The sequence below is a fragment of the Bos javanicus genome, chromosome 19 (genome assembly GCF_032452875.1).
Source record: "Bos javanicus breed banteng chromosome 19, ARS-OSU_banteng_1.0, whole genome shotgun sequence".
NCBI classification, from domain to species: Eukaryota; Metazoa; Chordata; class Mammalia; order Artiodactyla; family Bovidae; genus Bos; species Bos javanicus.
Window position 1 is genome coordinate 15,165,244 of NC_083886.1, and position 14,083 is coordinate 15,179,326.

Sequence of the window (14,083 nt, forward strand, 5' to 3'; positions counted from 1 at the left end):
AACACAGCACACTTCTCCCCAAAACGAGCCAACAAATTGACCGTGTGCTGCACTTAATTTTAACCCCCAAAGCTGTCATCTGATGAATACTGGTTTAATTTCAGTTCAGTCTCAGGGAAACCCTCTTTTATAGTCTGTTGTCCCAGACTCTGATTTTAAACATTGGAAAATATATTTCCTGCTAACCCAGGGACCACCTTCTTATTCTAAGAAAGAACGAACATTTAAATGCAGTGGAAGAAACCAGGATATAAAATCTGTGTTGAAAGCTACTCACCTTGAACAGAAAGGTCAAAGGTTGCTAGCTCATTTTTGATCATTTCTTCGCTGGATTTCATTTTGCCTTGTGAATTGGCCACTAAAAAGTCAAATTTGCTGATTTTGGGCTTCTCACTCTGAAACTCTCCGAAGTCATCTGTGCATTCCTTGGGGGTGTCGTGAGAAGCGCTGCTGGAGGCCGGGCTCAGGCACATGGCCTCTTGGCTCCGCTCGCCTACAGGCAGGTCTTGTCTGGCGAAATCCCTGAAGTCCCCGCTTTCGTATTCCTTTGGCTCGCTGGCCTGCGGGATCACGTCCTTAAAATTGGCGAAAGCTAGGAAGGTGGTCTCTGGAAGAGGGTCCTCGCTGGCGAAGGTTGTGACTTTGGAGAGAGATGCCACGGTGAGGTTTTCGGAACTGCCGAACGAAGTCTCTTTCTTTTGAAGAACCGAGGCGGCGGCGGAGGCTCCGCTTCCTGCTGAGAGGACAAATGGGGACAGCTTTCTGCCCTGAGAGGCATCATCCCTGTCTGACCAGTCAGAGCTCGTAAGTGTGCTCACTGCAAAACTGCTACTGTAGGTTCCAAAAGCAGCATATTTTAAGTCCTCTATATCTGAAAGGGAAATAAGACCCCACAGTTAGAGGCAAGCTCACCATGTAGGCAAAATGCCCTAAACTCTGCAGAAGCAAAATGTCTAGCGTCTTTGATTAGTTCCATGCGATATTGGAATTGACTAAATTTAGAGCTTGTACTAAAATTAAAGGAGATGGGCTGTAAAATCTGATCTTTAAAAACCTACATTAGCCTTGAGCTGGCATTTATATTTAGTAACAAAGAGTCCTTTTCTTCCTATATGACAGTTTCTTTAAAAAAAAAAAAAAAAAGACAGGAGGTTCATCCACCAATGTATATACTGTTTGATAGAAGGATAGGGTCATTTAATAAAATGTCCATTCACTTGTAAACTTGAAAATGTATTTACAATATTCCCTGCCCCAAACAAGTCTCTTACACGTTTTGACTTCATTGGAACATGTTCATTTATAACATGCTCATATGAAATGTATATGACACACTAATTAAAAACTGACTATCTTGAAACTAAAGTAAAAAAAAATGTTATAGCTAACTTTTAATCAATTACTAGGAGTTTCTGTCTAGGCAAGGCCAAATATGAGATTTTAATTAAGTAGTTACTTACCCAGTTGTTATTTTGGTCACTATGGACGTCATACTGCTGTGATGGGAGTATGAGGGAAAAAAAAAATCAATCTAAGCTAACTTTAGCCTCTAAACAAATAGAATCAAAGGTCTGGGTCCTCTTGGGCTCTTGTTTCTCTTTCAACTATGTGTAACCTCCTCACTAAAAAAGGAAAAGAAAGAAACACTGGGGAGGAAGACTCATTTTACACGCTTAATATACATTTAAATAATTTAAGAGGTGGCACCAAACAGCAAAAAGAATACAGGTTTTTAATTCAGACAGACCTGCATTCAGCTCCCAGCTGTGCCACCTACCACTTGGGCAATACTAGGCGAGCTATTTAACAGCTCAACTTTGGCTTGCTTACATGTAAAAAAAAAAAAAGACCAGGCACTTGGAAGGGCTGTGTTGTGACATTAACGATAGTGTATGTAAAGGGACCAGCCCAGAGTCTAGTAACCAGCACAGCAATTATATAGCACAGCTGCCACCAGCCTCAATGTGAAATTTAGCTGCCTGCCTTAGGGCTTAAAATAGAGTTGTTTCAAAGTAAAATGTGAAAAGTCAACCCATCACTTTGGTGGTCTTAGTAGGGAAAATTTCTTGCCCATTTTCCTGAAGCCAGACCAGCTGGGGCTGAGTCATAGTGGTGTGGAGAAGCCACCTTCCAGCACCATGGTCCATTCAATCTGGCCGAGATGCGTTTGGTCTCATTTTGGTCACTGTCTACCAGGTAAGAAAGCCAAATGCAAGACTCCCTCTCTGACAACCAAAAGCAGGGCTTACGAGGAAAATGCTCGAAAAGTTCTGTGACCTAGATTCTCATAACTCAGTTAAAACGTGAGCCAGCACCGGGTCTCCTCGTTTCTCTTACACAGCGATGCCGCCTGGTTTATGAAAGGGAAGCCATTCATGACACTGCTCCTCTAACAGTGCACCCCAAGCTTCTCTCTCAACCCTATTAGGAAAAGGGCACTAACTTAATATAAACAGGAGGGGAAAAAAAAGATTTAGGTGAAAACATACAGTTTAGAATGAATGAAACAAAACTTTAGACAGAATGCCTTCTTAGTCTCTGGCTGTAGTGTCTGTTTTCCCCACTATTTAAAGGGATCAGAAGGTTCCCTGACTCGAATTAAGTGAAATTCAATCAGAGGGCAGATGCAGTTAAACACAAGATGAGTGAGTCTGCAAAGGGTTCATTCAGAAGAAAGTGTCACAACATAAATTTTTTATTATTAGATCCTACCAGAAAGCTCTTTGAAGAGCTATGTTATGAACTACTCCTAGAATCTCATCTACTAAATTGGTAGCAATTTTCATAGAGACCAAAGATAAATTTAATAAAAAGTTAAGCTCTTGTTCAACCACAACTAAGTTGCTATGGTAATAAAAAAGATCCTCTGTGCAATTATGCAACAAGAAAAAACAAGTTAAAAAAAAAAATCCAGAAATGATTGTAATATAATAAGGTAAAAGGCATTATAAACACTAAGGGAATACCTTAGTTGAAGAGCTTTCAAGTATTTTGTTAATACTTTAGGTCTTCAACAAATCTTATTTTTACTATGAATGATAAACACAATATTTTGCTTTTTGGAACAACTCACGGAAATGACCAATCAAAAGACTAAAATGGAAATATTTTGTATTCTAAAAAATAATGAAGAGTAATTATACAGGATATATGAAAGTTAAACCTCAAGGCTGATTTTTAAATTTTATTTTTGCTTATTTATTGGCTAGACAGTGTTAAAAAAAATAAGTTAATAAAGTGCAATTCATTTGGACACAAAAGGAAGTACTGCTATTATATAAGGAACATAAGAACACTGTATTCCTAAACCATAGCACTTTATAAGCAATATAAAAATGAGTTGTATTTCCTGGCATGGTGAATATTAGTAAACCATTTATTTTTTTTTTTTTTTTTCGATGTGGTGAATCAGTTCACTAAGCATAGGTTAAACCAAGAAAATTCTTCATTTCCCACATTAACAGTTCTGTTTTCTAAGCAATCAAATGATATGTATTACTGTATGTTGGTCTCAAAAATATTAAAGATTCTGTAAAACCTACAACATGAGTGATGGAAAAACAACATGGAATAACCCACATTTTATATTGTAATCACTGAAGTTACTGTAGGTGAGTTTTCAATTTGACAGCTGAATTCTGAAAACTGCAGGAGAAAAAGGAAAAGAAAACAGAATGGATGTAATAAAAGGAATAGAGAATCACTACTATGTTTCCAATTCTACTGGAAAACTCTTGGGCTGTGCTGGATTGAACTGCAACTGCACACAGATAATGCACCAAATCGTGTGCTTTAATATACTTATTTGTTTGCAACCAGCAATGTCCTATTACCAAGCCAGAGGAATAAACTACACAATCTGCTTTCCATCGTGGGTCTCAAATCAAGACATGGATTTCCTGCTTATGCTGGCAAGTAACCCCATCAGTCTCTCCCACAACCTCTATTCAAATCCCATCTGAACGGATGTTGTACATGAGAACAAGGTATTTCTTGGAACAAAGAATGTGAGCTGCCACTACAGGATGGAGAAGGCCACGCTGATTTCCATGGATCTTTTCTAAAGCTGTAAGCATGTGCCCAGGTGATAAAGAGTTATTAGCTTTTGAGAAAAGCATTTAGAAAAAGAAAAGAGATACGTGTGCAAATTCCAGCACTCCTCAGTGTTTAACAGAGCAATAAAAATGTTCGTTGGACTAAGGAATTTCCAATACTGCTTTAGTCCAAACTCCGTTTTACCAAAGCAAGTCATGAAATATTCATACACTTAAACTTCTGTCCATTTCTGGTCTTATTCTTCCTTCTGAGATCAATCATGTTCACAGTCTCTGTTAACTGTAGAGCATGGTTTGACTGTATTGTCTTAAGGATCAAACACCCAGGTGGTGTTGTTAAAGAAAACAGGAATGAAAGTGGTCACAGTGTAAGCATGACAGGGCATAAAATGCTGCTGCTTAATCGCCTTCCAGTGTTTTCCAACCTGCATAGAAACTGACCATTCTTCATTTGTACAGATCCATGTAAATCTAAGGTTTAAGTGCCGTCAGGCTATCAGTCAGCACCTGCAGGTTTCTGGGTCAGTGTTTTAAGTCCAATTGGAAAAAAAAAAAAAAAGGTAATCCTCTGGATATTTTTAGTTGGAGGAGGCAGAAGGCCATGGAAAAGTGCCAAGACATACAGTGGGACGTGGTCATCATTAAAAAAACATTAAATGCGCACAGAAGATGGCAAGTACAACTGGAGCCTTCGGGCCACACAAGGGAGAGGGCAGCACCCAGGAGAACCTCCTATGTATATCACCCCATATACAGTGACCCTATACAGCCAACATTTTCCAAAACTACTTATGAAAAGCATTCAACTGATGGAAAAACGAAGCTGGAAGCTCTTTAAAACTAAAATGGCTTGATTTTTTGAGCTACTTTAGGATTGAGCCCAGCATTTTTGATATTGACAAAATTATCACCATGTTCATCAGCTACTTTTAAAAATCAGTAGGGATTTTAATGAGAAAAACAGAGTGACTGTAAAATGTAAATACATCTGAATAATTTCTCAGACACCGAAGTGCGAAGTCAGGCACTAACCACATCTCACTTTACTTGGCATGGGGGCAAACAAAATAGTATTTTTTGGTTTGTTGGAACTTACAGAAGAGAATATAGTCCTTCAAATATTTACTGTGAGTTTATATTATTATATGTATTATCAAAACTTTCTCCCTAAAAAGTAGTGTTACTTTTATTGAGTAATTGTTCAATTTATGAATGTGATTATGTTTTATGCACAGTTATGTTCATTTTCTGCAGCCTGATTTAAAGGAGAAAGGAGTTAAAGCAGCCCCAGATGGACCACTCTACCACTAAACTCCACTGACAAAAGAATTCCTTCACCAAACCCAAAAGACTGGCATAAGAAAATTTCAAACAAAAGGCAACTGATATTATTGCTAGACAGAAGCTACACCAAAATCTTTCTTCCAAATTAGTTAGCACAGATCATAATTAAAACATAATATGATTACACAAGGTTTTGCAAACCAAGTATTATTCAACTTGCTAAAGCATTATGCTCTGGAAAACACAATATTTTGAAGGGTAGACCCACACTTTCTTAGTCTCAATATGCAATCTCCACACCCGCCCCCTCCAACAGCATACTTTAGTTACTGAAAGTAATCTCTCAGGAATTCTATTCAAAATCTTCACCTTCAATGGTTTAATTTTCTTTCTGACTCAAATTTTTAAAAGGAAGTGTCAAAATATAAGAAAAAAATTAAAACCATGGAAATAACTCCTTTTCCCCAAAGTTTTTCACTATTATTATACTCTAAAATGGTAAAAAAAAAAAAAAAAAAAAGCGTCCAAATTTGGCTTACTCTTGTGGCTGACTTTCATGGGTCTTTCTAAAAAAAAAATTCTTTTCTTAAAAATGCAGAGTTAAGAACTTGCCTCACGGACTAAGTTAAAAAAGACCAAAGGAAGGTGGCTTCATAATACATTCTGAAGCTGGAAAGGTAATGCACCCTACAGTTAGAGGAGGAAGTACTCAACTTCACACTCAAATCAAACTCAGTCCTGGACACTCCAGTATTAACAATGAGCACTTTCCACTGCAGAGATTATCTATATTTGGTTCACATATACTCTGTTCAGAAGTCCATCTCAATATCTTTTGATAATTTATAAATACCTAGTTATTAACAGATGTGGCCCTCTTTCCCCAACACTAAACTGAGGTCTTTCCTCTCTCTCTCAGTTCAACTCCTAGTTGAGGCAGGCTCCAAGATGTCTACAAAGCAATAAAATCTACTCAGTTTTGTCACTAGAGGTAAGGAATAAAATTTCTAACATGTAACATAATGTAAGGTTTATACTTTTTAAATGTTTTAAGTTATATTTTAATCCAGTGCCATGTTAAACAGTTATATCAGTGGAATTATAAGAAGAAAAGGCTAAAATGTACCAATACTTTCTTAGGAAAAAGGTGTTTGAGGAAACAAAATAAACAAAAAGGAAAAAACCCTCAAACCACAGGAGGGTTTAAATTTGATATGGACCAGGTATTTTTCTTTGGTCTAACCCTGGAGAAGTATAAATTACACACATCCCCACACTTTCAAAATATGCCAAAGAATTATTTATTAACGTAAGACTTACAGATCACAAAAGAGAGTGATACAGAAGAGCTGGAAAAAAAGTCATCAGAATAAGCATGCAGATCAGTATTTGCAGAGGAATATACCAAAGCAAGTTTGAAAAGGCACATTCACACAGAAAATGTCCCAATTGAAAAAAAAAAAAAAAAAGACATCAGAAAAGCAGCCAAAAAATAATAATAAGGCGCTGATTAAAATACAAAGATTTTCAATGTCAAAGAAGAGCTACTTTACAGGTAGGTAAGTAGGTAGCTACAGAAGTCTTGCTAACCCTTTGACAGTGTCACAAAGAGGGTCAGCTCTTGCTGCCAACGAAACCAGATGATCCCAATGACGGCACATCAAGCTGCTATAGTGCTGAGAGATTCAATTTAGTGGGGGTGGGGGGTGTGGGGGGAGAGTGGGGTGGGGACAAAAGCAGCCTAGTTGAAATTATACGCAGCAAGGGTTCAAAGGGTTAAATGTAATAATATGCAGAGAAATCAGGCAATGTTATTAGTATTATCTACCTTCCATACAAAGAATCATAGCAGGAGTTAAAAGAGACAGTATCCCCTTCAGAGTTAAGTTAGGGTTTCCAAACAGGATTAAGGTACAGAGATAAACTACTAGGTCTTATTCTCTCTTCATCGGGTCACTTCTTATTTCTCGGACAAAATGTACCTTTCAATCCACAATCTAAGAGAGCAAGAGCTACTGTGGTCAAGATGAGGATAATGTAAAACCAAACTGCACTGGAGAAGTCTCTGTGATTTACCTTCTCCAATACATTCACGCAGCACTTCTGCTCAAGAACAATACAGCTCATTGGTCAGACTTCAACCCCTTTTACAACCACTCTAAAGGGATACTGCTCCTTTCGGACAGGAGGTTTACAGATCAAAAGGAGAGAACAATCGGCTTTTAAGAATATCCTCAAATTGAAGAAACTTGGCTTGAACATTACAGGTTCCAAGCTGGGAATGTTTCAGACATACATACTAGGACATGAGCACAGAAGATTATCTTAACAGGTCAATCAGAACAAACTCAGTCACGAAACCAACCTCCCCTCCCAAAATGGGGGGAAAAAAAAGACATCCCAAGCCCAGATTAGACTCATCTCATAACAACATCTAGTTTGGCACTGTGAAAGAATAGAGACTCACTTTCAGAAAAATAGCTTCTAATTCATACCTTCAGAGTCCAAAAGGCTAGTGTAGATATTATGAGATTTTAAAATAAAAAGTCACTATTACTGTTCAGAAAACAGAGCACTTTGCAACCGACTGCTGTAGCTTAAGCAGCTCATACAAAAAAGAGAAACAGAATCTCTCCAGCAAACAAAGAGCAGCAAAACAGAAAAAAGAAAAACATCTGAAGAAAAGTACATTAAAAAAAGTAGACAGGCAGGGGCATAAGTTGCCCTGCAGACAGCCCACTGCACTAGGCAAAGGCCTTAGCAAAGAGCCCGTGGAACACAGCACTCCTCCAATACCTTGCTCCCGATTCAGCACCCTGTTTAAGACCATTTCCAACATCTCAACAGCCAAAGGATGGATGTAATTTTGTTTTCTGACTTGACCAATTTGATGTATGCAAAAGCCGTCATACTTTACAACTTCTGCCTCAATCTGTAAACTTGGGAGTGTCTTATGTGTCTCTCTCTGGTTAAACAACAATGAACCCTTCACACATGTATGCATTTTTCTGGAATAATACAGTAATGCTGAGATATTTCTCATTATTAAAGGCCACAAAATAGGTGTATTTCTATATATATATCAAAGAATGAAACAAAATAAAGACTAAGACACTTGGGAATCTAGTTTTTCTGACAGGAGTTGGACTAGAGAATCAACTGCTACATGTAAATCCACATGGAATTTAAACAGGGTTCCCTTCTAAGATTTCTCAAACGTTTTCTGAGGAAGTTAGTAGTTACCCTATCCTACAGTCTACAGACCTGTTACGATTTAATACTTCTAGTCGTAGCGTTAGCACTGAAAAGCTTACCTGAATCCCACAAACAACTGGTGCCCTTCTCCTTGCCAGGCCCTGGCACGCCGGGCACCCACACACAAGCTCTTGCCCTCTGCTTCTCTTGCAGGGATCTGGCAAACTGCAGTACCACTGGCTAGACACTTTTACTTACTTGGCCTAACACGAGTTGGTTTCTGCAAACCAAAAAGAATCCTCTGTGGGCAGCTGACAAACATACCCCGGAGAAGAAAAAAGGAGGAAACACTGACCTCACTCACAGAAACAGAGGGACATTACTGACACCGCAAACATCTTTATAAAATTTCTGGCAATGTGCGGCTCGTTTAGCAGTGGATTTTGATGTGCCTCGAACACCAAGCTGGTGTCAGGTTTCAAACGTCAAACTATTTTAGCTATCCAAGTTTCACTGTATTCACAGTTACCACATATCCGAGTAGCCAGAGAATCAAAAGCAACACTGCTTTAAGGGGACTGGCAATGAAGAGGTTAATTATCAGACATTCATGAAGGTTAAGAACCAGAGCCTTCCTCTTCTGTACATGAACACCCACAGAACCACCTCTGACATCTGCGTCACCATCACCAGAGTAATCTCACCAATTCCTCACCTGCGGCAGGAGGATGCTGGCCGCTAACTGTCGGTAAATCCAAAGAGCTATCAGACATGACATGCTTAAGCTCGCCTCCCACATCAGCCAGTTTCATGTCAAACTGAACAGAGAGCGCGTCTTCCGAGTCCTCCTTGCCGACACTGCTGCCCCCGAGGGAAGGGAGATCGAGGGACTTCACCGAAGCAGAGTCTTCTTTGGTGTGTCTGAAAGCCACCGCTTTCTCTCCCAGGGATTTGTCCGAGTTCACGGAGGAAAATTTACTGGAGTGGAAGTCAGCAAAATCATCATCGCTCTTGCCCGAAGAAGTGCTGTCTTTCAGCTCTTCACCACCTAGTCCAGATCCCTCGAGAGAGAGCTGTTTGAAGACGTCATATTTCGTGGACGTAGCAGCAGAGTTTTGTCCACTCTTCCCTGCGATGCCTGTGCTGCTGGTTAGAGGACCAGGACTAGCTTCCTCTTTAAGGGCCTCATATTTGTCATCTGCCTTTTGCTCCGACGAAACAGAACTATTACTGAAAGCCATAAAATCTGCAAAGTCATCCTGTTCCCCGACAGAGGCTGGACTAGAATATTCCCCGAAAAGGTTGAATTCTCCAAAATCATCAGCCAAACTAGCAGTCTTAGTTGACACCAATGCCGCACTGGGTGCCGCAGACCCTGCTGGCTGGGGTCGGGTGGAAACGGGTTTTGATACGCTGAATGCAGCTGAAAAGGACAATGGTTTCTCGTTGCTGCAAGTAACTGAGGAAAACATATCTAGGTCTGCTAAGTTCAGAGGATTTTTCACTTGTGTTTGTGGTTTCTGTTGGGTAGCTCCTGAGGGGAAGGTGGCTGGAAAAGGCTTGTCTTTTGCTGGTGGCTCTAGTGGTGAGATACTATCGGCGGTTTTAAAATCAGTGAAGCCATCGTCGGTCCCTGCAGATCTGAATTCCGCAAAGTTTTCTCCTGAAAGAAAAAACACAACCAAATAGAGAAGAATGCCAAGCTGAAAGGCACACGATGCAAAGCGCGTCACAGAACAAGCATATTACAGACATTTGCCCCACAGGCGTCATGCTATTAACCACTAGTTTGATGATACCCTACACCATGTACCCCTTTCGTTTCCACACTGAAGGCTAGCGACAGGAAAACAAATGAAAATCAAACCGAACACACACATCATTTTCATTTTCTCATTTCAGTGTGGTAGGTCTGTACCAGCGCCCTCAACTGGCCGGAAGCATTGCTCTCAGGATGTTTCCTCACTGTGGCTACCCAGCCAAGCCTCCAGGAGAATAAGAAATGGGCGCTGGAGGTACCCGAAGAGAGGCATATTAAAATCGTGGCCCTTTAACGATAAAATGTGATTTTTACAGTGATAAAATGTGATTACACAGTGATCAATCAGGAAAAAAAAATCATGGTACCTATGAAATATTACAAAGAACCCTGCATCAAATATTTAGGATGTACAAGACTCTGCTCAGTTAGGCACTTAAAGCTTATGCTTAGATACTATGTGGTTTGCTGAAGTATACAGAGGCATTAATTTGAAGGAAATTTGGTGAAAATTCCTGAAAAGGCATCTACTTACTTGCAAAGCATTTTTGCTAAGGGCATATTATAAAGTATTAATAGCTTCTCCCCACACTGTGCGACAAACAAACTGAATCTTAAAAAAAGTAAAAAATCTACAAGTACTTGGGCTTTTCTTGAAGTCAGCCATCTCACGGTACCAATCAGCTTTTGTTCCTATTAAAATTCAAAGGGATCTGAACACAAATTCTGTTATTAAAATATTTCGAGGGTTGGATTTAAACTTTATTTTATACTGGGCTACTCTGGGGATAGAGGTACTGACAGAATTTATTTTTTTAGTTAGAGAAAATAGGTAATAAGGTATTTCTCAGAAATAAACAGATGCAGTTAAGATAGTGCTCAAAAAAATCTGGGCTATGGTTCTTAATAGCGTTTCTCTTCTTTATTATCACAGTCACATTATCACTCGGGCTTCCCTGGTGGCTCAGACAGTAAAGAATCCGCCTGCAATGCGGGAGACCTGGGTTCAGTCCCTGGGTTGGGAAGATCCTCTGGAGGAGGGCATGGCAACCCACTCCAGTATTCTTGCCTGAAGAATCCTACGGACAGAGGAGCCTAGAGGGCTACAGTTCATGGGATCACGAAGAGTCGGACACAACTGAGCAACGAAAGCACAGTAGAGCATGTAATCACTCACAGGCATGACATTAGGATGTTCAAACAATCTCCATTTTCTAATAGCACCTGAAGGTCTCCCATAAAATCCACTAGGTTATACCAGGTAATGAAAACCAGAGGTAAACCAATTATAAATACAGCTATACTAACATCACTAGTTATTTAAAGATACGAGTGCGATTCTGGAGAGTTATAAACCAAAACACAAGAAGCTTTAATTTCCTCATCTACTTTTTAAAATTATATTTTCCCTAAAAATGAGATAAAGAAGCATATAAACTAGAAAAATGTATGTAAAATAAAAATATAATTCTGAAAATTATCATGAAAATAATACAGGCTTTAAATAGTCTGTGCTTGTAACATGATATATACTTTGATATATCACATGAAAAAAAGCATGGAAAATAATGGAAGCTTATTTTTCTTCCTAATCTGAGATACTTAACCAATCCACCAGCATAATTTATCAACACAGAGAAACCTGTTTACTATTACTAGGGAAATTTTAGAGAGAGAGGAAGAGCATTCAGAGTTTCTATAGTTTATGTTTTCATACATACCACTAATAAAACTAAAGTCAATTTCACAAATTGACAGGAGAAGCAGATACAAAACTTAAAAAACTGCCCTAGAATTTTAGGCAAGTATATCACTGATATTTATTTCTGTAAAATAAAAAGGTAACAAGCAGCCAATTTTGTCAAAGCCTAAATTTTTGAAGTGCTGCTTTAAAATATTTGTGAAATTGACAAGTTTTGCTTGGTTATTTTGTAAAAGAAATGACCACAGCAAACTAAACTTACTGAAGTAGTGTAAATGTTTCCACTAGAAATGTAAGCTGGGTGAAAGGGTTAAAAAGAAATAAAAATGGGTGGGTTTACATGTTCAAAAACACAGGAGATTTTGGGCAAATGAATTAGCCACAGTTATTGGACGCTTGCTTATCAGGAGGTACATAAAGCATATGACTTCACGGCTACCTTTTCAGTCCCACTTCTGAATCCTCATTAAGTTTCCTGACCTCTACTTTCTAGGCTCTAAAAACATTTCAAAAGATATCACTTTTTGCTAAAACTTAAACAAAAAGTGTCACTTCTCTACACAGTATATTTTCTGCATCTACTTTAATTTATTGTTTAAACTATAGGGGTAGTAAAAAGGAAACATTATTAAACTCGGTCATTTGGACTTAAGAAACTACACCTCTGCCGTAACAGTAATGAAGCCAGTCCAACTTTTTTTTTTTAGTGTTTATGTAATCGAATGACAAAGAATTACTGAAATAAAATTGCTAAATTCTACACAAAACTGATTATTTGACTAATAATAATATTTTATCAAGGCAAGGCAATAATATTTTAACCCTTTGTGTTATTACCTTCTGTATCAAATATTTTAAAAAACCAATCCACCTAATCAGCTTTCTGCAAAGTTCACCTTTAACATGAGAGCCCCAGTCAACTGCAAAAGTGTTATAAGTCAACAAAGTTTCATTCCATGAGTCAGATGGCCTTCAAGGAGGTTTAACTGTCACACAATCATCTTCCTATTTTACTTCAAATTTTTGCAGTCCAATGTATTCTTAACAAGAGTAGAATTAAAATATATTCTCCCAAAATGAACAAAGTTGGCATCGCTACATGGAGAGGCTTAAAGGTAAGACTGGAAATGAGAGCATGACCACAGCAACGACTGTCTGGGGTTCTGTCAGGAAGGCACTGAGAAAGCAGGGCCCGGGTGTACTGCTTACACTGTGGGGGCACCACAGCGTTTCCCAGGAATAACACAGGTATCACCCAGCCGCTAACACCAGAGCACAGAAAGAACCGTGATATTAACCCACGCTCTTTATTCCAAACATGCCTTGGCCCATGAGTTGATGACAGCAACACCAGGAGTAAATGCCAAACCAACAAACCTAAGGTGCCTCTGGGGTTTATCTTTGTACTCCTAGTACCTAATACAAGCACTGAGCCATTACATTCTACACTATTCCTAGGAAACCCAAGGAAACAGTTCTAGAACCTAAGAGCTGTAAAATATTGAGTATTTCTAGAGATATTTAAGCAGAATACTTTCTGTTGATAGTTTAAATTTCACACGTATGCCTTATCCCTCCTGTAACTTCCCTTCACCTCCCTGAACCCACCCCATTACTTGGAGAGAAGGTTGGAACAAATGACTGTGGAAAGATGTCCCAACTTTGAGTGCCCAATACAAAAAGGTAGAATGCGGTACTGTCCACAGGAAGAACTCCTCAGTAGAGAACACGAATTTCACAGCATGCATTGGTTAAGTTTTAAAGGACGTCATTTGACCTATGGATTATCTAAATCCTACACATGAGGTTTCTAGCAGGATTTTGCCACAAATAAAACTTTTGGTCTTTACATATATGGCTCTCAAATTATCACTCTAAATTCCCTTCCACTCTATTTAAGTCCTTCTATTAGAGATGGGAACCACATAGGCACACAAACCCCTCTCAGTCTTCTCATTAAATTATAGCTAATTTTGAAAATCTTGAGGCATACGGACTGGTTGCTGCTGCCTTTTGCACAGTCCACAGATGGCCGCAGTGCCAAGAGCTCCAAGTCTTACTGAGCGTTAAGATAACTGAAAGTGGCCA

At 38.9% G+C, this 14,083-nt stretch overlaps 1 protein-coding gene across 10 annotated transcripts in view; it reads right to left on the minus strand.

Annotated features, from left to right (window-relative positions):
• SYNRG (synergin gamma) overlaps positions 1-14,083 on the minus strand; it is an 85,493-nt gene that overhangs the window by 26,832 nt on the left and 44,578 nt on the right. For 9 of the 10 annotated variants that reach the window (XM_061390307.1, XM_061390310.1, XM_061390305.1 and 6 more), the window contains 2 exons: positions 9,250-10,197; positions 278-871 (listed from right to left, as the gene is read on the minus strand). In XM_061390307.1, coding sequence (XP_061246291.1) covers positions 278-871; positions 9,250-10,197 — 1,542 coding nt within the window. The remainder of the gene's footprint in view (positions 1-277; positions 872-9,249; positions 10,198-14,083) is intronic. The other variant, XM_061390314.1, reaches the window with a different exon arrangement.